The 26277-nt window shown below is 45.1% G+C and overlaps 1 protein-coding gene across 5 annotated transcripts in view; it reads left to right on the plus strand.

Annotated features, from left to right (window-relative positions):
• The window catches only part of PLEKHA6 (pleckstrin homology domain containing A6), a 1721986-nt gene that overhangs the window by 153758 nt on the left and 1541951 nt on the right, over positions 1-26277 (plus strand). Inside the window, exon 1 of one of the 5 annotated variants that reach the window (XM_040339538.1) lies at positions 3533-4295. The exons of 1 other annotated variant lie outside the window; for it this stretch is intronic. In XM_040339538.1, the coding sequence (XP_040195472.1) occupies positions 4270-4295 (26 nt within the window). In that variant the 5' untranslated portion in view covers positions 3533-4269. Of the gene's footprint in view, positions 1-3532; positions 4296-26277 lie in introns of those variants that run through there. 3 more of the 5 variants (XM_040339541.1, XM_040339542.1, XM_040339540.1) reach the window with 3 other exon arrangements.

Raw genomic sequence — 26277 nt, forward strand, 5'->3', positions numbered from 1 at the left:
TCTGCTGCGGACGGCGCTGGACTCCAGGACAGGTAAGTGTCCCAATATTAAAAGTCAGCAGCTGCAGTATTTGTAGCTGCTGGCTTTTAATATTTTTTTTAGTGGCACATCCGCTTTAATGTGTGTATGTGTATTTTATATGTGTGTGTATATACATATATATATTACATTTTCACTATAGTTGAGGAATGCAGCACCCGGTCTGTAATGCAATCTAATCTTCCCACCGACCAAATATAGAAAAAGTCCAATGGTGGTCACCCTGGGGGTGTGGTTGCAAGATGAAGGAGTAGTAGAGTAACACACGCTCAGACCTCTCCCTAAACCACCTGGCTAAACTGGAGAAGTTGATGACACTGACTGATTGATGAGAAGACTGATGAGAGACTTGCTGGCTGGTGGATGGAGGGTTTGTGCAGAAGCATTCATTGCATTCATTGTATACTGTGAATACTCTGTATACTCTGCATATTCAGTGTGTTCTGCAGTGCATACCTCGTACAACTCACATATCTTTCATACTCTGCATACCGGTCACAATTAAAAAACAAAAGCCATAACCATCAACAGGACTTTAATGGGACTTAATGAAGTGGATGTGTGACGGCTTTTAGTGCTGCGTTTAACGTTACTGTTACCTTTGCTGGATTCCTGGAATGAGGAGAAGGGAGACTGGACCCCGCAGTGTCAGAGTGCAGAGAGGCGTGGAACAGCCAGAGATCCAAAGGTTTTTTCCTTTGACCCGCACAGTCGCAGCGGCTGCCGCTGCCGCTGCCGCTGCAACTTCTGCAACAGAGGACACCGCCACTGCTGCTGCCATCGCCGTGCAGGTGCGGGCAGGGATCTTCAGTGTCATCGGAGCCATCAGAGCCTGTGAGATCCGGGGAGCTGGGAGGAGCGCTGTGGGCGGTACGATACTCTGTGCATGACACAGGAGATACAGGAGAGGTACGAGGTGGTGGGGCTTGGCAAACAGGGAAAGACACTGCAATATACAGATTTATCACTAGAGACCCCCAAACCAATAGAGATATTGCCTGAGATCATTGAAACTGCAGATACTGCACAGGACAGAAATATATTGACATTAACAGTATTCAGTGGGTTAATGGAGGGGGGAGAAGATTGTGTTTCCTTTTAGTTCTAGTCAAAGCTCAATGGTAAATATGAGCCCAGATATAATACAGCAGAAACATGGAGATGAGGAGATTGATATCAGGACTTTGCTTTTGGCTCTCCCAACCAGGGCAGATTTACAAACTTTGCCAACACGTGCTGATATGGAGCAATTTGTCTCTAGAGTGGAGGAAGATATGGAAGCTTTGGTCGCCAGAGTTGAGGAGACACACCGGAGAGATTTGGAAGCAGTACGAGGAGACATAAAAACACTTTCGGATAAATTAGGAATTAGTCGGTTGAGTGTCCTAGAAAATTGGTTTACACATTTAGAGCAGACACAAACACAATATACACCGACGTGTAATGACATACAGTTAAAGCTGGAAGAAATTGAGGACCGTAGCCGACGCAAAAAATTTGAGGTTCAGGGGGATCCCAGAAACGATTGAAAGAGAGAAACTGCAAGAGACTATTTATTCAATTTGTCTTCAAATAATTGTTACTCCCCCATCCCAAACATTTGAATTCGAACGAGTTCACAGATCACTGGGTCCACGCTCAGTAAATGCAGATAGGCCTAGGGATGTGATTTGCTGTTACCACCGATATTCAGATAAAGAGGCTATTATCTGGGCATCGTGGGAGGCGGGGGAGATAAGATACGAGGGGTCTCAAATAAAAATTATGCCTGATCTCTCACGGGCTATCCTTCAGTGGAGAGCAATACTACGCCCCCTATTAGATAGTATTAAAAAATGTGGTGGGACGTACCGCTGGGGATACCCGTTTTCTTTAACAATTAAGAAAAATCAGCAATCCTTCCTTCTTAAACAACGCACAGACTTACCAGAATTGTTTAATTTTTTGGAAGTAGATTCTGTGGAAGTGCCAGACTGGCTACAATATATTCCTAATTTTTCTAAACGAATAAAAAATGTGGCTATAGATAAAATAACGCCAACCCAGAAAAAAGAAGGGGGGAGATACCTGGGTCCATCTGAAGTGAGATAGAGAATATGAAGAACAAAAAACAAAAACAAAACTATTTTATATGTCCCAACTTTTTTTCAGGAGGGATTTTCCGTTTTTTTTTTTTTTTAACCATTTAAATAAAAATTGGATTTATATGTCCCTTCCCAATCCCTCTATTTGTGAAAAAATGTCCGTTAAGGACTATTTATATGTTGTTTAAGGGGCAGTGAGAGGGAAGAAGGAAGAGTTAAGGGAAGAGAAAAGGGGGGAAGGGAAAGGGAAGAAATGGGAAAAGAAAGTGAGGGAACAGTATATGGTGATGAATTTAGGTGAAGGATAACTGGATATTATCTTGGAGGTTTCTGCCCCCCCCCTTTTCTTTTTCTTTTTTGAAAAAAAAAAAGAAAACATGTCCCAACTTTTTTTTCAGGAGAGATTTTTCGATTTTTTTTTTCATTTAAATAAAAGTTGGATTTATATGTCCCTTCCCAATCCCTCTATTTGTGAAAAAATGTCCGTTAAGGATGTTGTTTAAGGGGCGGTTAGAGGGAAGAAGCAAGGGTTAAGGGAAGAGAAAAAGGGGAAGGGAAAGGGGAGAAATGGGAAAAGAAAGGGAGGGAACAGTAATATTAAGTGGTGATGAATTTAGGTGAAGGATAACTTAATATTATTTTGGTGGTTTCTTGCCCCCCCCTCCCCTTTTTTTTAATTATTATTATTATTATTATTTTTTTTTTTGGGAACGTAGGGCATAATATTTTGATCAAGGAAGTGTGCTATGTTTATAGGGGATCAGACAATTGATATTTTAATGATACTGTATAGACTTACTGATGGGCAGATTTGTGTTCCTCTACCTAACTTTGGCTATTATACATCAAAACACGCTTCTGGCGGTACTTCCAGTTTAAATTTAATTTCAAAGACCGTCTGGTATTTTGGCCCGCTCTTTATGGGGGGCCATATGAGATATTATATTTGCGTAATAAAATTTATATTTTGATAGAGAATCTTTGCTTTAAACGTTAAAGATTTGTTTTCGGGAATTGAAGAAGAAGTAAGGAAGATGTGACCGCCAGGGAGAGAGCGGAGGAACATGAATGTGCAATGATTAGAAGATAGATATATGTTTTGTTAGAGTTTTAGTGGATTGTCCGGATCCTACGAGAGATAGGGTAGCATTGTTTTTTTTTTTTGGGATATAAATAAAAAGTAATAAGGCGATTTGGCTTAAATATAAAGTGGATATATACGTTTAGAAGATTGACTACAGATGGTAAATGTAGTAAACTCAGAGCCGGGGTGGATAAGAGGTTAGGTCTGAGCCCCCCGGTCATCTTGTGCCAAAACCCCCCAATTAGGTTTTACCCACTGAAGTCACAGTTAGGTGGCTCAGTTTTGGGTGCGCGCCCGATTGGACCTAGAAGGGAGGGAGGGATTAGAAGGGGTTAGGAAGGGGCGTATAGGTAGGTTTGGGTGGGGTGCTCTCCCCCCCTTTTATTTTTTTTCTCCTCTTTTTTGTTGTTGTTGTTGTTGTTGTTGTTGTTGTCAGTGTTGTCTGAAAAATGGAAGAGGTGAATATTACCTCCTTGAATGTTAAGGGTCTTAATGTCCCAGAGAAAAGGAAAATGTTGCTGAACGATTTGAGGAGATCCGGGACAGATGTAGCCTATGTTCAGGAAACACACTTTGAGGCAGGTAGACTCCCTCTTCTTCAAAATAGATTTTTCCCTTGTGTGTATCATGCTCCAAATCAACAGGCTAAATCTAAGGGGGTCTCGATATTAATATCTAATCGAGTGCCATGGTGCTTAGTGGACAAACGGGTAGACCCTAATGGGAGATTTATTTTCCTTAATGGAAGCATTGGAAACATTAAGGTAACATTAGCAACAATCTATGTACCAAATAAACAGCAGGACCAGTTTGTTAAAAAAATTCTTTCAGAATTAAGGGATTTTATAGAGGGGAGATTGATTCTGGGAGGGGACTTCAACATCCCCCTAGATCCTAGAATAGACACCTCCTCAGGAACTTCAGCTGTCCCCTGTCGGGTCCGAAGAAGTATACTACAAAAAATGCATGAAATGCAAGTGGTAGATGCCTGGAGGACTTCGTTGTCGTTGTGTCTCTCCCTGTCTAACCTGGCCACTCGACGTAAGGGATGCTGGCGATTGAATGAAAGCCTTCTTCAAAATCCTGAAGTAAGAGACGATGTATCTAAAGAAATTATAGCATATTTTCAGATAAACGACATTCCTGAGAGTGACCCAGGTATGATTTGGGAGGCACACAAGGCCGTGATCAGAGGAATTTTAATCAAACATGGAGCAATTTTGAAAAAGAAAAGGGAAAAACAGACCAAAGAATTATTAGATGAGATTCAGGCCTTAGAAACACAGCATAAAAAGATACAGACAGCATCAGTAGGTAGGGAGCTGGGACATCTGAGAAGACAACTGTCGGAGATCTTACGGTTTAAAGCAAAAGCCCTAATCCAACGAGGGAAACAAATAGATTATGAAATAGGAGATAAATGTGGCAGATTGTTAGCAGGGAAAATTAAAGAAAAGAATAGGTCAACTTATATATCACAAATAAAAGATAAAGAGGGACATTTAAAACAGATACCTAAAGATATTGCCCAGACATTCGGGAAGTATTATGCTACTTTGTATAATTTGCCTCACCCTACTTCCCCTCAGTCCAGGATAGCAGAATATCTAACCTCGACAGGTATGACGAGATTACCCTCACCAGCCCGTTATAGTCTGGACACTCCTATTACGGTAAAAGAAGTGACTGAGATATTAAAATCATTCAAATCTGGAAAATCTCCTGGTCCGGATGGCTTTACTATAAGTTACTACAGAGAATTTTCTGAGTTGCTAAGTAAACAAATGACAAAAGTCTTTAATGCGGTGGGTCTGACTTCCACATTCCCTATGGATACCCTAAAAGCACATATTACGTTAATTCCAAAAGAGGGGAAGGACCCGGCGGATTGTGGAGGTTACAGACCCATCTCGTTACTGAACACAGATTTAAAAATATTTACGAAAATATTAGCAACCAGAATGCAATCATGGATCCCCCAAATAATAGATTTAGACCAAGTAGGGTTCGTCCCCACGAGAGAAGGTAGAGATAATACAACAAAAGTTCTTAATTTGATTAATCAGGTAAACGATAAAAAAATACCGCGTGTATTTTTTAATACAGACGCGGAGAAGGCGTTTGATAGGGTAGACTGGCGGTTCTTATTTGAGATGCTGAAACAAATAGGAATGGGAGAACGAATGATTAGCTGGATTAAAAGTGTTTATACAAACCCTCAAGCGGTTGTAAAGGCAAATGGGTCCTTTCTGAACCCTTCAGCATCTCGAATGGTACTCGGCCAGGTCTGCCCCCTCTCACCCCTTCTCTTCGTTCTCTCTTTGGAACCATTGCTGAACAGAATTCGCCTGAATCCGGATATACGGGGTATTAGGGTTGGGGAAGGAATCCACAAGGTTTCTGCTTATGCGGATGATATGCTTTTTTCAGTAACCGAGCCTCATATTTCTCTCCCTACTTTGCTGAGTGAGATTGAGAAATATGGCACTCTCTCTAATTTAAAAATAAATCAGACTAAATCTGAGGCCATGAGCATGTCACTATCCCCTCTTTCCCGGGATTCCATTCGGGTGAATTTTTGTTTTAAATGGAGTCCAATGCTTAGATACTTGGGCACAAATATTCCATCAAAAGAAAAGGACATTTTTAAAATGAATTTTTTACCAATGTATAATCTATTACGAGCCCTACTTGACAAATGGCGACTTGGTTCCCATTCTTGGTTTGGCCGCATTGGTATAATCAAAATGTCCGTTCTTCCGAAAATTTTGTATTTACTTCAGGCGCTACCAATTAAGATTCCAGTGACTTTTTTGCGTCAGATACGTAGTTTATTTATGAATTTTATCTGGGCCGGGAAACGTCCTAGGATTAAAAGAGATCTGTTGACTATGCCTAAGAATCTTGGTGGAATGGGGGTCCCAGATATATTTAAGTATTATTATGCAGTACATCTATCTAGATTAGTGGACTGGTGTAAACATATTGGGCCAGATCCTCAAAAGGGATACGCTGGCGTATTTACTGATACGCCGTCGTATCCCTGTTTCTATCTTTGGAACTGATCCACAGAATCAGTTTCCCAAAGATAGGCAGAAGATCCGGCATGTGTAAGGGACTTACACTGCCGGATCTTAGGATGCAGTACCGCATCCCCCGCTGGGGGCATTTCGAGTCGAAATGCCGCTTCGCGTATGCAAATGAGCACTTACGGAGATCCACAAAGCGGTTTAGCTTCGTGAAATCTCCGTAAATACTTACGTTGCAATCGTAAAATTAGGGCTGCTTTTACAAAGTGTAAACTGTTTACACCTTGTAAAAGTAGACCCTTCTTTGCAGCGACGCTGATTTTTTGAATTTTTTTTTTATTTATTTTTTCCCGCCGTATCTTTTTTTTTTCCGATGCAACTTTTTTTACCCGGCGCGATTCACAAAACACGGCGTAACGGAATTTCGCGCTATGCCCGTCGGGAAAATGACGTCACGAGCATGCGCAGTACGTCCGGCGCGGGAGCGCGCCTAATTTAAATGGGACTCGCCCCATTTGAATTGGGAACGCCTTGCGCCGGCCGGATTTAAGTTACACAGCCGAAAATTTCTAGGTAAGTGCTTTGTGGATCGGGCACTTAGGTAGAAATTTTGCGGCAGTGTAACTTAAATCAGAATAGTTAAGTTACGGCACCTCTTTGTGGATCTGGCCCATTAGATCTAAGAGGTGGGTTGACATAGAACAACAGCGGAGTACAGTTCCTTTAGGTAGAGCACCTTGGTGCTATACAGTATTACCGACTCCTCTTAAAAATCACCCTATAATTGGCACAACACTAAAAATTACTGCACGTATATGTCAAAACGGGAATTTTTCCACAGTGCGATCACCTTTGTTTCCCATATTGGGGAACCCAAGTTTTAGTCCGGGTAATGAAAGAGGATCTTTCCGGTTATTAATAGAGAAAGGAGTATATCAGGCCTCACATTTTATTATGTCAGAAAACTGGCCATCGATTAAAACATTAATACAAATAGGAGGTTCTTTTGAAGTCAATATCTGGCAGGCGTTGCAATTAAGTCGTTTTTTTAGATCATTAGGCCCGGGAAGTAATTTTCATCGTCCATTAACAATCTTTGAGTCGTACTGTAATGATTTAGAACCACTAGCCCGAGGGATCTCTAAAATGTATGGACTATTAAATACATTTAGGGAGGATCAGGAGATACCAGGCCTTAACAAATGGGAGAAGGACCTAGATGGGACCTTCTCTGCATTACAACGTAAACAGATTATCTTTTTGACTCTAAACTCTTCAATCTGTACACGAACTCAAGAATTAAACTATAAAATCTTGATGCAGTGGTACCATACACCAGTACGACTCAAAAAATTCTGCAATGAAAATTCTGACAGATGTTGGAGATGTGGAAAAGAAAGCGGGACATTGATTCATATATTTTGGTTTTGTTAAAAAATAAGAGTTTATTGGTTGTCAATTATGAGAATCTTGCAAAAAAATTCTGAGTTAAAAATACCCAATGATCCCGCTTTTTTCCTACTTCACCTATCTGAGATCCCAGTTCAGACTTATCGGAACTCAGTACTGTGCCATTTGGTGAATGCAGCTAAAGCAGGTATACCCCTACGGTGGAGGGATACTACGTCACCAACAGTTTTAGAGTGGATAAATAGAGTTAGAGATATAGAAGCTATGGAAGACCTAGTTCTCTCAGCTAAGGGTAAAAATAAACAATACAATGAAACGTGGAAGAGCTGGAATTTGTTTAAAAATTCAGATGAGGGGAAAAGATTAATGACTGAACCTGATTAATGAAGAATCGGATACGCGCAGGGAATTATAATGTAAAATATAATATGAAGGGGCGTGTCCAAGATGGCGCTGTGAGCAGAAGCTGACTTCTTAGCTCCGTCGGTATCCGCTCTTGCATCCGAGCCATCGGCACAAGACTGCTGCTCTGCTGACTCCCGGAGATACCCTGCGGTGTTGTGGACTCAGAGAGCTGGTCGGCGGATCCATCCTCTTCAGCTCTGCAGCGGTGTGAGCCGTCCAGTCTTCTCCCGGCCTTCTCACGCGTGGCGCGCAGCTCCGGCCTGCTCCGGGCCTCCAGAGATCCCCATCCTGCTCAGGCGGGGGGCCCAGACATCCCGAGGTACTGATCCGGCTCCGGGGGACCACCGCGGTGTGTGCTTCTCATCCGCTCCTGCCTTCCACACGGGACCCGCACTAGGCCGCAAAGAAGCCGCGGCCTCGATTTTCGCTCGCGGACCCCCGGCGGCCGCGATCCCATCCGGCGCACAGGCGAGAGAGATCCTTGGTCGCCGATCCGGACCCAGGGGGCCGCCGCGAGGGTGCTCTCCGCCCGCTCCCGCCGTTCCATACGGGACTTGAACTAGGCCTGAGTGAGGCTGCGGCCTCGATTTTGACATCCAGACCTCCGGTGGCCACGATCCCGCCCAATAACCAGGCGGCTCTGACGGCGGAGCGCTCACTGGGGGGCTCCCCAGAAGGACTGCTGGTTGTCTCTGCCTCCCCCCTGATCCGATACCCCCCCCTTCACTAGCAGCTACGAACTTGGTGCCTCCACACCTGGGGGGTACTTCTGCTGGGTGGGCCAGGGAGCACTGCAAGCTGGACTCTGCTTTCCTCCTCCACGACTACCACCAACGTATCCCTGGGGTTGGACCCCAGCTCGGACCGCGGGGCACGGAGTCGGGGCATCTGGAGGCCTCAATCGCGGACGCAGAGACACCTGAATGCGGCGCGGCCGGTCGGGCTCAAAGGGCGGTAAGGAGAAAGTATACAAGTTCCCTCCTCTACCAGAGTCCCCCCGGCTGACGCCGGACCCCCTGGCTACCCCTCGGACCACTCGCAGCCAGCACAGGGCATCACAGACGGGCCCAATGGAGGCTGAGGGAGAGAGGCCCCCATGGTTGGCAGAGGTTATGGCGGCTATAGCCATGTGTCAATCCACACTCACGGCTAAAATAGAGGCAGTGCAAATGGACGTGGGTCTTATCAAACAGGACATGGACAAGCTCAGGTCCAGGGTGACAGAGACTGAACAGAGAGTCAGCAATGCAGAGGATGTAGTCGCGGAACATAGTGCGGCGCTTCACTCGCTTCAAACTAAGGTCAAAGCCCTGGAGTATAGAGCTGAAGACGCAGAGAACAGAAACAGACGCAACAACCTGCGCATAGTTGGCCTGGCGGAAGGTGCAGAGGGCAACAATCCGACGTGCTTTGTGGAAGACATGATACGCAACCTTCTGCCTGACGCACGCCTGTCCCCTCACTATGCGGTGGAACGGGCTCACAGGATCCCACCCAGGCCTGGCCCTCCGGGAGCTCCGCCCCGCACATTTATTCTCAAACTCCTCAACTTCCGGGACAGAGATGAGGTCCTCCGTGCTTCTAGGGCGGTGGGGGACTTGAGGTTCCAGAACAACAAATTAATGATCTTCCCTGACTACTCTATAGAAACGCAGAAATTGAGGAAATCGTTTGATCATGTGAAGGCGGCATTGAGGGCTCGCAACATCCGCTACAGCGTTCTCTTCCCGGCCCGCCTGAGAGTCCAGGATGGTGAGACAACCCGCTTCTTCACTTCCCCGAGAGACGCCTCTGCCTGGCTGGAATCCCTGCCTCGTGATCATCATCCAAGAGCTTGAACCGTGAGTACACACTGAAGATCCGTATCATGCTCTGGGCCCCGTCCTTAGACTCGCTCTGGCGAGCGCTACACTATTCCTCTGTTTTGGTGCACACCCACAGCGACTGTTGCGCCCGTTGATGCTGTGGCTGCCTTTACGGGGTGCCCAGGGATTGCCCGCGTGCGGGACACTAAGATGGTGCCCCTGGTTAGAAGAACCAGGAGACTTCTGCAGCTGTGACTTCCTGTCATCCAAGGATTGGGCAGACGGACCTGCAATCCTTACGAGTAGATGGTTTACTTATTCCCCTTTCTTACTGGAGGGACCCTTCGTTTGCATATGCCTTTTTGAACTTTTATCTTTATTTTTTGCTCCCGACGGTCTGAGATATATCCCGGCGGATGCTACAGCTAGGAGGACATAGCGCAACTCACTCCTTGAACCCGCTGAACTTGTGGGGGATTGGGAGCGGCTCTTGCACAGGACCCCCCTTTGCAGCCGGCGAGCTGTTTTTTTGGTTTTGGGATGGATACCTGCCTCAGTTTTAAGGGGTTGGGTTGGGTGGGGGGAGGGGTGGGTTCCCATGTTGGGGATGGTTTATGGTTCGTGTTTTCAGAGGGGGTGGGTGGGGTGGGGGGGTTATTTAGCCCTATAAGGGCTGTTCTTTTGTTGGGAATGGTTCTCATTGTCTGTTTCACTGTTATGCAACATCTTTCTTTTCAGAAAATAGACGGTTTGGCATTGCTCTATTGTAAGATTTGTACGTCCGGGGTCCTGAGGCTAGATCCGGGAGGCCCTATGCCCACTTCTCCTCCTCTAATTAGCGATCCCGATCCTTATGTCCACACTTAATATTATCTCTTGGAATACTAGGGGGCTTAACTCTCCTACCAAGAGGTCGCTAGTATTTCAGTTCCTTAAAGCACACAACCCTCACATTTGTATACTCTTGGAAACACACCTTGTGGGGAGTAGGACTCTCTCTCTCAAAAAACCCTGGGTGGGTCATCACTACCACTCTACGTACTCTAATTTTGCAAGAGGAGTCAGTGTACTGGTTCTCAAATCCCTTCCATTTAAGCTGCTGGATCTAGTCCTGGACCCGGACGGTAGATACGTCATACTGCATGCTAAGATTCACTCCTTGATATGGACCTTAGTGGGGCTGTACTTACCGCCCCCCGCCTCTTTGGCCCTTCTGAATCGGGTGACAACTAAAATAGCTGAATTTACTTCTGATAACGTTGTTATTCTTGGTGATTTTAATTTGGTCCCTGATCCTGGCATGGACAGGATGTCCACGGTGGGACAGGCCGGACCTGGACTGGCCAGCTGGGCGGATACGTATGGGCTCACGGATGTGTGGAGGTGGAGAAACCCCCGAGCCAGAGCTTATACGTGCCACTCGGCGTCTCACAGGACGTTCTCCCGCATCGATCTGGTATATGCGGGAGCTCCTGTTCTGCCACGGGTCACGGATGTTCGCATTCTGCCCAGAGGGATTTCGGACCATGCGCCTTTGCAGCTGGCTCTGGACCTCTCTGTGGGCCCAATGCCTAGCCTGTGGAGATTGTCACGATACTGGGTTTCGGATGTTGATGTTGAGGGGAGGTATGGGACGGAGTTGGCCGGCTACTGGGCGGCCAATGCCGGCTCGGCCGCGGCAGGGACCATATGGGATGCCTTTAAGGCAGCGACCCGGGGACACTACCAGACCATCATTGCTGAGGTTCGCAGGGGGCGCAGGGCAGACCTGACCAGAGCAGAGAAGGACGCGATAGATGAGGAGGCAATTTTTGTTAGGACCAGGAATCCCCAAAATTACACACGCCTACAGGCCCTGACTAGGGAGGTCATGCGCCTCCGAACGGCACTTACCCAGAAAAAGCTGTTGGCTCAATCTCAGAGGATATTCGAGCAGGGGGAGAGGTCGGGACGGCTCCTGGCCTGGCTCTCTAGAGAGCAGGCAGGGGGCCAAAGTATTTCGCAGGTCCAGAATTCAGCCGGCCTGACTGTAAGCCTGCCGGCGGAGATCAACCTATGTTTTGCTAATTTTTACCGGGCCCTGTATAGTTCTAGAGTGGACTATGAGGAGAGCGACCTGACCCGCTATTTGACTAATGTTGACCTACCAGTTCTCACGCCTAAGTATCGGGACAAGCTAGACACCCCCATCACGGTCACGGAGATCCTACAGGCACTGAAGTCTATGCAATCTGGCAAGACGCCGGGGCCTGATGGCATTCCTGTGGAGTACTACAAACACTATGCGGCGGAACTGGCCCCTAGGCTGCAAGACGTGTTTGCCGCGGCGGCGGAATCGGGGGTACTCCCCGACACCATGAGGGAGGCGATAATTGTCGTGATCCCCAAGCCCGGGAAGGATTCGACGCTCTGCTCCTCCTATCGTCCCATTTCCCTCCTAAACGTGGACGCGAAGATACTGGCCAAAGTTTTAGCCACTAGACTAAACACGGTTATAACGGCTCTGGTCCACTCTGACCAGACGGGGTTCATGCCGGGCAGAGGCACGGACATAAACATCCGGCGACTCCTTACTCACATTGATCGGGCGACGGAGGGTTCGACTGCGGTGGTGGCCTCTCTCGACGCGGAGAAGGCCTTCGACTCCGTCGAGTGGGGCTACCTCTGGGGGGTCCTCTCGAGCTTCGGATTCGGTCCGGGTTTTTTGCGGTGGGTGCGCATGCTGTATGCTGGCCCCGTGGCCAGGATTCGTACAAACGGCTGCCTCTCGGAGGCTTTTCCGCTGGATCGGGGCACGCGGCAGGGTGCCCGCTTTCGCCGGGTCTGTTCGCGCTTGCGCTGGAACCGTTGGCCGTACAGATCAGGGCGGAAGGGAGGGTGCGAGGGATACGGGTGGGCCCGATTGAGGAGAAACTGTCCTTATACGCAGACGACACCCTGCTCTACCTGGACGATGCATCGTCCTCACTGCGAACAGCCCTGGAGATGTTTGACCAATTTGGTCGATATTCAGGGATACGTATCAACTGGGACAAATCTGTCCTGTTCCCGCTACACCCCGGGTCGCTGCGTCCCGTGTTGAGCACTCCACTCAGGTGGGTGGACGAATTCACTTACCTGGGTGTTAAAATCACGGGCAGAACGGAGGACTATGTGAGTACTAATATACAGCCCCTCATGTCGCAACTGATATCCAAATGCGCGGTGTGGCGATCCTTCCCCCTCACCCCAGTAGGCAGAGTGAACCTTCTGAAAATGATTTTTCTGCCGAAATTTCTTTATTTCTTCCGAAACACACCTGCTCACCTCCCTGGATCCTTTTTCCGACGGCTGGAGAGCGTGGTGCTATCCTTTGTGTGGGCCGGACGGCCACCAAGGGTGGCGAGACAGATTCTATACCTCCCTATGTCTGGTGGGGGACTGGCGCTCCCGAACTTCCGCATTTACTACTGGGCAGCAGTCTTGGTCACGGTGAGATGGTGGTTCTCCCAACCCAAACAAAACCCGGCAGTGACACTGGAGGCGGCCGTCTTAGGCTCGTATGCAGCCCTTAGTAATCTTCCGTTCAGGGGTCTTAGAGCGAGCTCTTCCATGACATCGCTTATGTGCACCACTGTGAAGGTTTGGCAGGAGGCTAGAGTAGTGTATCGGAAACCGAATCATATTTCCCCACACACCCCCCTGTGGGGCAACCCTATGTTGCCCCACTTTAATTCTATTCCGGACCCGTCCCTTTGGGCAAAAAGGGGGATTGTTAAACTTAGACATATAGTTCAGGATGGTAGGCTTAGGACGTTTCGGGAGCTGCGTGGTGGGCATTCCCTCCCGGCCTCCTTCCAATTTCGGTATTGGCAGTTGAGACATGCCTTTCAGGCCCAGTTCCCTGAACCTCCGACCCTGGAGTCGGACTCAGTGGAGCGCCTTTTGATCTCTGACGTGATGGGGCGCCCCCTTTCCTCACTATATCTATACCTCACAGTGGGTCACGATGCCAAAATCACTAGGACCTGGGAGAAATGGAAAGTAGATATCCCGTCTTTGGATGAGGAGGAGTGGGAGGACTCCCTCTCGACATATATCCCTTCCTTGATAGCCGCTAGAGACAGGTTTGCGCAGCTGAAGTTCCTACACAGGGCCTACTACACCCCGCAAAGACTGGCGCGGGCATACCCCCAGAGGGACCCCCACTGCCCAAGATGTAAACAGGAAGTTGGAACCTTCTGGCATATGGTCTGGTCCTGTCCCAATCTTCAACCCTATTGGGCGGCTGTGGCCTCCACCCTCAGTGACGTCTGCAAGATCAGCATTCAGGCTGATCCAAAACTTTTATTGTTAAGCTCCATGGAAGGTGTGGAGGGGGATAGGTACTGTAAGCTGTGTTTAACGTTCTCCCTGTATTATGCTAGACGGGAGATTATGCTAAGGTGGAAGTCAGAGGATCCCCCCACCCATGGCTCCTGGCAACGGTCGGTCACCGCGGTGCTCCCCTTATATAGACTGACCTATGAAAGCAGGCAGTGTCCGGGAAAGTACGATAAGATATGGTCCGCCTGGACGGACGTGAGTGCGGATCCTGCCCCCCTGACACCCTGAGCCGGGATGTGGGAGGGTGGCGTGGTGTTTCCCTTCCCTTCTCCTTCTCTGGCCCCCTCCCTCCTTCTATTTCCTCGTCCCCATCCCCTGGATAGCTCCCCTTCTGGGTCCCCCCTGCCCCCGAGCCACCACGGGTTGTGTATTCCATGGGTTATGTGAACTGCTGGGAGTGGTGATGGATCCGGTTTGATATCCTATACTGGAAACTGAATAGCGTTTAGATCCTGTACTGATACACGGGCGGGTTTGTCCCGCCTGCCCACGGAAACTCTGGATGTACATCTTTGCATTATTGTATTCTGTACCTTGATTTGGATGTAATGCTGAATTGTCTAATAAAAAACCTTCTCTGTTAAAAAAAAATATAATATGAAGGATAAACCGACTTTCCTGTTATGATTTGTGGTTTAAGTGAGGGAGAGGATGGGGTTCCCCTTCTCTCTCCCCCTCTTTTATCTTTTTTTCCTTTTTTTTTTCTCCTTTTTTTTCTCTCGTCTTTTGAGGGGGGGGGGGAGCTGGGAAAGGGCAGATGCATCACTTGTCTCTCTGTGAGAGAGAGTGATGACTAAGAAAAGGGTTAGAGTGGGAAGATTTAGTGAGGGAGTTTATGGGAGGGTCCAGAGCGAATATGTATGTATTTTTTTTGTCAAGAGGATTGTATTCATGTTTGTTTTTGGCAGAGTATTTGCCCTGTGCCTTTCCATATGCTGTTTTATGTAAAGAAAAGGAAAAAAACAAACATATAAAGTACAAAAAAAAGAAAAAGTCCAATGGATTGCTGCACTTAAAATATTTATTAAAAAAATTCTCATGAAATTACATGATCAGATGTTTGAAGATTTGCATTTCGGGCTCACAAGCTTACACCCTTCATCAAATCAAAAGCACATCTAGCATTTCAGATAAATTCATGAGGTTTTAAACACTTTCACAAAGAAATCACATATGGAATCAATCCTGTGGTTAATTACGAAGTACAATTACATTCCTTCATTGATTATTTTTTTCCACTATAACAGAAATGGTTAACCAGGACAGGTGTTCTCATCATACTTCAATTGGGATCCTTCACTTTTTTTCAGTCTGTCAAAATACATACGTATAGATATCGCCACATGTTGAATTTTTTATTTCAAATAAATCCAAATCTGTATTTAATCCTTGTGGGGTAATAGTATTGAGAAAAATAGGATTTTTTTAATACAGCTTACCTGTAAAATCCTTTTCTTGGGAATACATCACGGGACACAGAGCCTTTAATTACTTAATGGGTTATGTAGTCACCACAGGTGATTGGACACTGGTAAACCCAATTAAAATTGCGTTCCTCCCCTATATAACCCCTCCCAAATGGAGAGTACCCCAGTTTTGTAGCAAAGCAATAAGTATCCCACGTTTAACTCGAAGAGGGGCGGGAGCTCTGTGTCCCGTGATGTATTCCCAAGAAAAGGATTTTACAGGTACACTGTATTAAAAAATCATATTTTCTTGGGAATACATCACGGGACATAGAGCCTTTATTTACTTAATGAGATGTCCCATAGCAATGCTAAAATTGGGGGAGGGAGACACAGATCAGAATAAGACCGCCATTGGGCCAGAGGATCTATACTGCTGCCTGCAGTACACTACACCCTAAGGCAGCATCCTCGTACCCTCTCACATCTACCTGGTAGAACTTGGTAAATGTATGGACCGAAGACCAAGTAGCAGCCTTACAGCCATGGAGGCCTGGTGATGCACTGCCCATGAGTAGTACCCATCTAGTCGAGTGCGCTTTCACCTGAAAAGGAGGAATCTTCTTTTCTAAACCATAGCTCTGAATAATGATTGTCGAATCCAACATGCAATAGTAGATTTTGACGCTGCCTGGCCCTTTCTTGAGCCCTGTGGCAGAATAAACAGACAATTGGTCTTCCGTATTTGAGCTGTAGCTTGCAGATAAACTTTTACCGCTCTTACAACATCTAGAGGGTGCAGACTCTTCTTCCGCAGACTGCGGATCTGGATAAAAAGACAGTAGGACTTTATCTTGATTCAGATGAAATCCTGAAACCACCTTGGGTGAGGACGCAGCACCACCCAGTCATCATGAATAATCATATATGGTTCTTTACATGAAAGAGCCGCCAACTCCGATACCTTCCTTGCTAAGGATATGGCTACGAGAAAAAAAACAATTTCTTTGTCAAGAGTTAAAGAAGCATGGTGTAATGGTTCAAAGTGTAATTTCTGTAAAACAGACAATACCAAATTCAAATCCCATGGGCACACAGGGGACTTCACCGGCGGATTCAGGCGTAGTGCTCCCTGAACAAAGGCAAGTGGTTTTTGAAAGAATACCGACAAGGTCGAGGTTTGGCCCTTGATAGTGCTCAAGGCCAACTTCATATTTAAGACCAACTGAAGAAAGGCAATAATCCTATTAATGGCATACTTCCTAGGATGCCACCTTCTGGGTTCACACCAGGAAACATTTGCCTTTCAGATTCTGTAGTAGATGAGCCTAGAGGCCAGCTTCCTAGCATTAACCAGATTGGATAGGATGGGACCACGTTTTCTCAGAATGTGGGTCTCAACAGCCAAACCGTCAAATTTAGACTTTGTAAGGCAGGATGGAATATTGAATGTAAAAAAAAAGTGTCCTAATTTCAGTGACACCAAGTATGATCTGTGAAAAAAAAATAATGGAACAAATAAATCAGAATGAAGCAGTCCTCTATTGTGACCAAATACAAAAAACAGTCCAAAAGTGTAGAAAAAAATTCCACATGGATATGACCCACTTTGTGAAAGGTTAGAGACACCACCACCGATATATGGAGGAGGCTTACCAGATGGTGTTGACTTGGTGAGGTGTATATACCACCCAAGTCAAAACAGGCTTGTATAATCAGTCAGCAAGATTTATCCAGCTGCTCCTGAATCCACATATCAGTTGGCACCGCAAATTCCAATAAACACCAGGAAGTGTAAAATACATGTAATCTTGTTGGAGCCAGAGATACGGCAACCACATAACATGCGTAATGGGAAAAAAACCTACATAGTGTGATACCGTACAAGGTAGTATTTAGTAAAAAGATAAAAAATTAACACTCACATTTGGAAGAACGTCATAGGCATATCACAAAGTGCAAGAGCGATGTGTGTGAATGGGTCCACCCAACGCGTTTCAACTAAACAGTCATCATCTGGGGTCGGATGGAATATTGGACCCTGCGATAGTGGGAGAACCCAAGGTCTTCCTACTGCCATCCTACAGGCCCTTGTCCCCATCAACATGAGGACATGGTGCTTTGAGAGGTCACAGACCCCCAAAGCATCCTCCCCATGAGGACATGTGGCCTGGTACGGTTCAGGAGGGGGGGTGCTCTCTCGTCCCCTCCTCTTTTCCTGCGGCCTACCAGGTTACGTGCTCGGATAAAGGGTCTGGTATGGATTTTTGTTGGGGACCCCACATCATTTTTTTTTATTTGACGCAGGGTTCCCCTTAATATCCATACCAGACCTGAAGGGCCTGGTAATTGAATTTGGGGTGACCCCCACACATTTTTTTTAATCAATGACTTTCAATGACTTCTCTGTATTGCCGGGAGTCGACAATTCATTATCGCAAGGGGGAAGAACGGACAAAAGTTTTCTCCTGTTTGTCTGTTTATCTCACTGAAAAAAGAAAAGGGGATTGCTCAGAGCTGGATTAGCTCTTTGTGGCAAGACTGGACACAGATGATAGGAAATATTTTACTCTACATTGTGACAGCAAAAAAAAAAAAATTTGGGTTTACATCCACTATTAAAGTGGATGTAAACCCAAACACAATCAAAGATAGGCCATCGTAGTGATGCGTGAGAGCGTGTGAGGTGTGAGAGAGGGCGGGCTCTGATCTCACTATGCTAACAGCGAGGGACGCCTAGCTCCAGGTCTGATAATGGACCGGCCTTCCCCCCCACTAGAACCGACGGATTATACCAGCAAAACATAGCCACGGCGTAGCTGGCTTGATTCTCCCCTCAAGTGTGGACGGAGGGCTCCCTTTCCATTTCTTTACCCCAGCGCTGGACAGCCTGCCTTTTATATAGGTGGATACAGGGGCTGACAACCTTTCTCTCCAGCGTGGAGAGCTTGCCTTTTCCTTCCCCCTCTGCTAAAGTGCTGACATGCGGACAGTGGACGGGTGACGGCTTGTGTATCTCTCCCCCTTCCTGCTCTGCACAGCGCAGCTGAGGGACCGGACGACTCACTGTGCCAGTGCAGATAGATTAATCCTAGCCCCCGGCGAAGGACACGGTCGGTCAGCTGGATCTCCAGCTTGAACTCTTACCTGGCACGGATAAGCTCCGGATCAGACAGCTACAAGGCTGCAGTGAACAATCTCTGGTGGGCAGCAGCTGTTGAGCAGAGAGGAGAGAAGTAGTTGGACTCCAGCGTGTCTCTTTTCTATGGGATACGGCTTATCTACACACTTGCATAGCTCTGCTACTGAAAACAGAAGTTCGGCATCCCCAGCATCCCCGTTCTGTGTCTCTTTGAATTTTATTATGAGCACTCTTCTAAGCTGCATACCTTCGGATGAGACCCTCCTGGTGTAAACTTGTGAAGCACTGAGTCCCAATACTGTTTGTGGCTCTTATGAACTTCTTTTGAGCACTGTTCCAGCGGGGAAAAAAGAAGGAAGACAGCAAGAAACCCCTGCCAAGAGCCTGACACGCTGACAGCCCCACAGACCTCGAGCTGAAACACCTGGCAGAGCTACCTGCAGAGTCCTACATTGGAGAACGGTAGGCTTTAAAATTGTCAATATTTCTTTTTGGATAAAGAGAACTGTGTGGAGGAGGAGAAAGGCTGAGCAGGGAGATAATAATTTACTGAGCAGAGAAAAAGGTGAATAAATCGCTGTTACCTGATCCACAATTGCTTGCAACATTTGGAGAGATAATCCCTGTAATTATAAAGTGTGTACAACGACCCATAAGCCTTTGTATGAGCAATACTGTCAAGGGAGGGGAAATATAAAGGTATACAAAGGGAAGAATCAGAGGGAAACAACAAGTCAATGGCACCGACCAAACCCCGTGTAAAACCGCAACAGGTGACCCCCAGCTCCTCCCCTACAGCTATGGCAGCTAAAACAGTGAAGGTAACAGGGACAGCAGCGAAACCCTCACAATCCCCTCAAAAATCCCCAACAAAAGGGGTAACAGCAGAGACTCAAACTGGGAGAGGAGGGGAGGTGGAGTGTGGTCCATCTGGCAAAGATATCTTGGAGGCGATTAAAGTAAGCAGTGAGGTGTTGTTAAACAAAATTGATGCCCTGGCTGTAGATGTGTGCTCAATAAAACATAAGTTTGACAAAATACAAAAAAAAACGGCAGAAATCGAAATTCGTGTATCCAAACTGGAAGAGGATCTAAAAAAGGATAATAAAGGATGGCACATATTGAAAAAACAAATAAAAGAGCTACAGGACAGGGCGGTAGATACAGAGAGCCGCCTAAGGAGAAACAATGTGCGTATACTGGGTTTGCCAGAACGAGCGGAGGGAGATAATCCAGTCAAGTTTGCAGGAAAATTATTAACGGAAATATTGAATTTGACGGAAGCATCTACAACGTTTGTGGTGGAGAGGGCACACAGAATTTCTTTTCGCCTCCCTAAACCAGGGGCACCTCCCCGCCCTTTTTTGATACGTTTATTGAACTACAGAGATCGAGATCAAATTCTGTCAACAGCCAGGGAAAGGGCAGATATTAAATATGAAAATGTTAAGCTACTATTTTTTCCCGATTACCCGATTGAGATTCAGCAGCAAAGAAGAGAATATACAGAAATCCGTAGAAGACTGAGGGAGAAAGGGTTAAAGTACAGTATCTTATACCCTAGTAAACTACGAGTGACGGACGGGGCACGCACCCTTTTTTTTGAAACACCTACCCAAGCGGTGGAGTGGTTAGATACCAAATAGACAGATTGGTGGTAGAGAATGTTTCCCATGATAGGGGGACGGTCAGGACTGACCCAATGTATAAATTTGATATATGAGACTTCCTCTCCGTATAATAATAAATTTTTTTTTTTTTTTTTTTTTTTTTTTTTTTTTTGGGGGTGGGGGGGGAGGAGGGATAGGGGGGAGGGTGAAGGTATAAATTGGAGTGTATAGGATAATATTATATAGTGTTATTTTATTCCCTTAGGGAAGAAGGGAATATGTATTTTGAATGAGTGATTGATCATGAGTATAAATTGATCTATTGGGTATAATTAATTAACAATAAGCACTTGGGCACTTAACACATGAGTGATGGGAGGTGGAGAGAAATTGTTCCTCTCTTCCTCCGCTCACTCTGCTATCTGGTTGAGGGTGGAAATGTTTTTTTTTTTTTTTTTTTGGATAGAAGATATAAGGAATTGCAAAATTATGTTAAAACTAAGCTAAAGTTAAATAAGGAATACACAAACACTAACGGTTCATTTTGTAGTTATGAAGTAATATAAAGCTATGTAATAAGAGGGAAGAAGAGGTACAATGGGGGATGGGGAGGGGGTTGAGTTTTTTTTTTTTTTTTTTTTTTTTTTTTTTTTTTTTGGGGGAGGGTGAAGGTATAAATGGGAATATATAGGATAATATGGTACAATGTTTGTTATTCCCCTAGGGAAGAAGGGGATATGTATGATGAATAAGAGATGGATTATGAGTATGATTAAGTATATTGGTTATAATTAATTAATAATAAGCACGTGGGCACCTAGGTGTTTAAAAACATGTGAATGATGGGGGGGAGGGAAGCGGAGAGAAATTGTTCTCTCGCTCTCTCTCTCCTTTCGTTCACTCTGCTGTTTGTTTAAGGGTGGAGATGGGGTTAATTTATTATTATTATTATTATTATTATTATTTTTATTTATTTTTTTCTTCTTTTGGGGAAGGTCCTAAAATATGGAACAATATAAATACAGGTGTGTAGGTGAAATATGCAGCTGAGTAGAGGAGCCTGCCGCATAAGTGAATGGGAGATAGGTGGTCGTTTTTTCTAGGGATTAGGAAAGAAGGGTGGGTTATGTTAGATACTAGACCTAAAAAAGAGATTATGGTCAGTAAAATAGGGGGTAGAAGAAATTCCTCTCCACTCCCATCCCAGAATGGATGGGGGAAGATACAAGAGAGGGGAGTGGGGAGGGGTAGGGCGGGTAGGGTGGGGGGAGGGGGAATGAGTGTGAGAGTGAAGAGAGAATGGGGAAGTCAATGGTGTGATTTAGGTACCCAAGAGATACCACCCAGAAGAATGGAGTGGTATAGTGAACAATCGAAGTATAAATTCCTTACATATTCTAGATATCATGCCCGGAAAGGATAATTGTTTTTCGATTTTATCTTGGAATGTTAGAGGATTGAATTCAAAGTTTAAACGTGCATTAATGTTTCAGTATATAAAAAAATATTCTCCCCAACTGATTATACTACAGGAGACACATTTAATGGGGAAAAAATTAATCACACTAAAAAAAGCCTGGATACAGAAAACATATCACTCTACGTATTCTTCATATGCTAGAGGGGTGTCGATCTTGGTGAATAAATCTTTTACAGGAGAAATAGAAAAGGCTCATATAGATGCGAATGGAAAATATGTTATTCTAGTATATAGGATGGGTAAACAGAGATATGTTATAGCTGCTGTGTATATTCCACCTCCATTCTCGGTGGCAGTACTGAATGAGATAATGGAAAAAATCATTCAGTATATGCCAGCGAGATTGATATTAATAGGAGATTTTAATGCGGTCTTATCACCAGAGTTGGACAGACCAAAACCCCCTAAACAACATTCAACAGAATTGTATAACTGGGCTCAGGTAATGGGGGTAACGGAAGTTTGGCGGTGGAGGAATCCAGGAGAAAGGGGATACTCATGTTTTTCCACTTCCTATAAGACGGCATCTAGAATAGATTTAGCGTTTACTGACTCCACGATGTTGGCAGATATCGTGGAGGCCAAATATCTGCCGAGTGGTCTTTCAGATCATTCTCCTTTATATCTGTCAGTACGTATTCCAACTCCTAAAAATGCGTCTCTGTGGAAATTAACTCCGCAATGGGTGGATCACCCAGAAATAGTAGAGAAAATGGAATCAATAATGATGGAATATTGGGAGAATAACGCAGGATCAGCCTCGGTAGAAACGGTATGGGATGCGTTCAAAGCCTACACACGAGGGCAATATATATCAAATATTTCAACAGTTAACAAAAAACAGAAGGTGAAGGAACAAGAGCTGAAAATACAGATTGAAATACAAAGGGAGAGGTATGGGCAGGATTCCAGCAGCATTAATTTTGATGAAATGATGGCAGCACAGAGAGATCTTCACCTACATATGGAAGAAACAACTAGATTGGAAATGCATAAAAATAGACAGAATATTTTTGAACAGGGAGATAGGGGGGGCAGATTTCTGGCAAGGCTGGCGCAACAAGAACATCAAGCCACAATTATATCAGAGATTGAGGACTTTAATGGACAGATAGTAAAAGAACCCAAAGAAATATTGGAGGCCTTTAGAGAGTATTATAGTTTGCTTTATACCTCCTCTCTCCCGTCTGGCCCCTGCCCAGAGGATATGACGGACCTTTTGGACCGGATAGCCTTGGGGTGGCTGTCAGACGGGGAGAGGAGAGAATTGGTTCGGCCCATTGGGGTGGAAGAGATTATGGAGGTTATACGTACGTTTTCGGGAGGAAAGGCACCAGGCCCAGATGGAATTCCTGTAGAATTTTATAAAAGGTATGGAGCATTAATAGCCCCTAAATTAGTAGAAGTATTTACAAGCGGGTTAATGCAAGGAGCCCTGCCAGAATCTATGAGAGAGGCACACATAACACTAATATATAAGGAAACAAAAGATCCAAAGTTATGTTCATCATATAGGCCAATTGCATTATTAAATATAGATGTAAAAATATTGACAAAAATACTGACACTTAGAGTACAGCCCCTGCTTAGAAATATAATAGATTCAGATCAAACAGGATTCATGCCACAAAGGACAACAGATATTAATTTACGTAGGCTTTACACGAACATACATACACATCATATGCATGAGGGATCAAGGACAGTGGCCTCTTTAGATATTGAGAAAGCCTTCGATACGGTGGAATGGCCATTTCTCTGGGAAATACTTAGGAGGATGGGATTCCCTCTAGTATTTATTAAGTGGATTCAAACAATATACGAAAGGCCAATGTCTGCAGTGAAATTAGGGGGAAGATTATCGTCTTTTTTTCAATTACATAGAGGCACGAGGCAGGGCTGCCCTCTCTCTCCAGCGCTCTTTGCAATTGCAATAGAGCCAGTGGCAGAGGCTCTTAGGACCACACCCAATATTCAGGGACTCCGGGTGGGGGGGCTGGAAGAGAGAGTAGCCCTGTATGCCGACGACATGCTTCTATTTTTGAGAGATGCGGGTCCATCTTTGGAAGGAGCTCTGGAATTGCTGAATGTTTATTCGGTATATACAGGGCTTAAAGTAAACTGGGGTAAGTCAATATTATTCCCTATAGATCAAGGAGCACAGGAAACCGCTGCCCCAAATACGCCGTTGAAATGGGTACTGGAATTTAAATATTTAGGCATTAGAATATCTAGACAGGTTGAAGATTTTCGGAAATTAAATTTAGATCCGGAGGTACAGGAGCTTGGGAGGAAAATAAAGATCTGGGCGACACTGCCTCTGTCTTTACTGGGACGTATAAACCTAGTGAAGATGAAGGTATTGCCTAAATTTTTATATGTCTTCAGAAACTCTCCACAGTGGCTCCCAAAAAGTTTTTTTGTAAAACTACATGGAATGCTCTCTGCATTTATATGGGCCAATAAACCAGCTAGAATTAAATTAAGCACACTTATGAGACCGGAAGTGCAGGGGGGATTAGCATTCCCAGACTTCCATAAATATTATACAGCGGCACAGTTAGTGACAGCAGGGAGATGGTTAGACCCGGATGGATACGATTCGGCCACTATGTTGGAAGCAACAGTGGTCCAATCGGTAGAAGCACTACAGGGACTGCTGTATAGGGGTATTAAAACAAGGAGAGATTTGACACCAGCGATGAGAACAACAGTCAAAATATGGAAATCCGTCATAGGAAGAGAAGGGGGAAAAAAAAAAAATTTATCTCCAAATACCCCTCTGTGGAGGAACCCTGAATTACCACATATAGATTTGGTCCAAGACCCGGGAGCATGGACTAAATATGGGGTGAAGAAATTATCACAGTTGATACAGGGAGGAAAGTTTCTATCATATGTGGAAATGAGACAGCTTTGGAATATCCCCGAGAGTTATGAGTTCAGGTATAGGCAGCTCAGCCATGCCTTAATAGCCCAGTTCCCAGAGGGGACCCCGCAACTGATGGAATCAGATGTAGAACAAATGGTAAAAAGCGGGAAGAGGACAATCTCAAATTTCTATGGATACTTGATAAACACTACACCTTATGATATAAGCAAACTAAGAGAAAATTGGAAGAGAGAAGCTCCGGGTTTGGAGAACTGGGAGGAAGTATGGAGGTTCCCATTGCAGATACTGGTATCACTCCGAGATAAACTGATACAATATAAAATTATACATAGAAGCCATTATACACCATACAAGTTGTATAGGATTTCACCGACCAACTCGCAGAATTGCTGGAGGTGTGTGGTTGCTCCAGGAGACTTTATGCATATATTCTGGCTTTGTCCAAAAATAGCAGCGTTCTGGAGTGAGATTCTGAGAATGATAGCAAGAGTGACATCTGTAAGGTTGGAACAAGAAGTGGAGATTTGTCTCTTAGGATTAATAGGGGGTAATGTTATTTCAAAAGAAAGGAAAACGCAGATAGGCCTGTTGCTGTTCTATGCCAGGAAAGTAATAGTCCTAAATTGGAAAAAAACAGAGGCTCCTTCAATAGCACAGTGGAAAAATCTAGTAAACAGCAATCTGATATTATACAGAGAAACATATTGTAATAGAGGATATGGGGAGAAATATAGTAGAGTATGGGCAAATTGGATAGAGAACCCTATAACAGCATCAGGATAAAGGGGGGAATTGGGAAATTAATCACACCATTGGGGGAGGAGGGGGAGGGAGAAAGAGAAATGTATGGTATTGGATGGAAGGATATTGTATGGATGCTTTGAAGAAATAGAGGAAGGTCAATGTCAATGCCATTGGAATCTAAGTGAAATATGAATGTAATGTATGTGTACGATTTTATTTTTTGTATGGAAAAAAAAAGAGAGAAAATTTAAATAAAGAGATTTATAAAAAAAAAAAAGTGGATGTAAACCCAAAGGGATGAGCTTCGAGTTCGAGTCAAACCCATGTTCGACTCGAACATTGCCTGTTCGCCTGTTCGGCGAACAACGAACAATTAGGGGTGTTCGCGGCAAATTCGAAAAGCCGTGGAACACCCTGTTAAAGTCTATGGGAGAAATCTAAAGTGTTAATTTTAAAGGCTAATATGCAATTTATTGTCCTAAAAAGTGTTTGGGGACCTGGGTCCTGTCCCAGGGGACATGTATCAATGCAAAAAAAGTTTTAAAAACGGCCGTTTTTTCGGGAGCAGTGAATTTAATAATGCAAAAAGTGAAACAATAAAAGTGAAATATTACTTAAAATTTCGTACCTAGGGGGGGGGGGGGTGTAAAGTTAGCATGTGAAATAGCGCATGTTTCCAGTACATAGAACTGTCCCTGCACAAAGTGTCATTTCTGAAAGGAAAAAAAGTATTTTAACCACTTAAGCCCTGGACCTTTAGGCAGCTAAATGCCCAGGCCAG

This window comes from Rana temporaria, chromosome 2, assembly GCF_905171775.1.
Source record: "Rana temporaria chromosome 2, aRanTem1.1, whole genome shotgun sequence".
Lineage (NCBI taxonomy): Eukaryota > Metazoa > Chordata > Amphibia > Anura > Ranidae > Rana > Rana temporaria.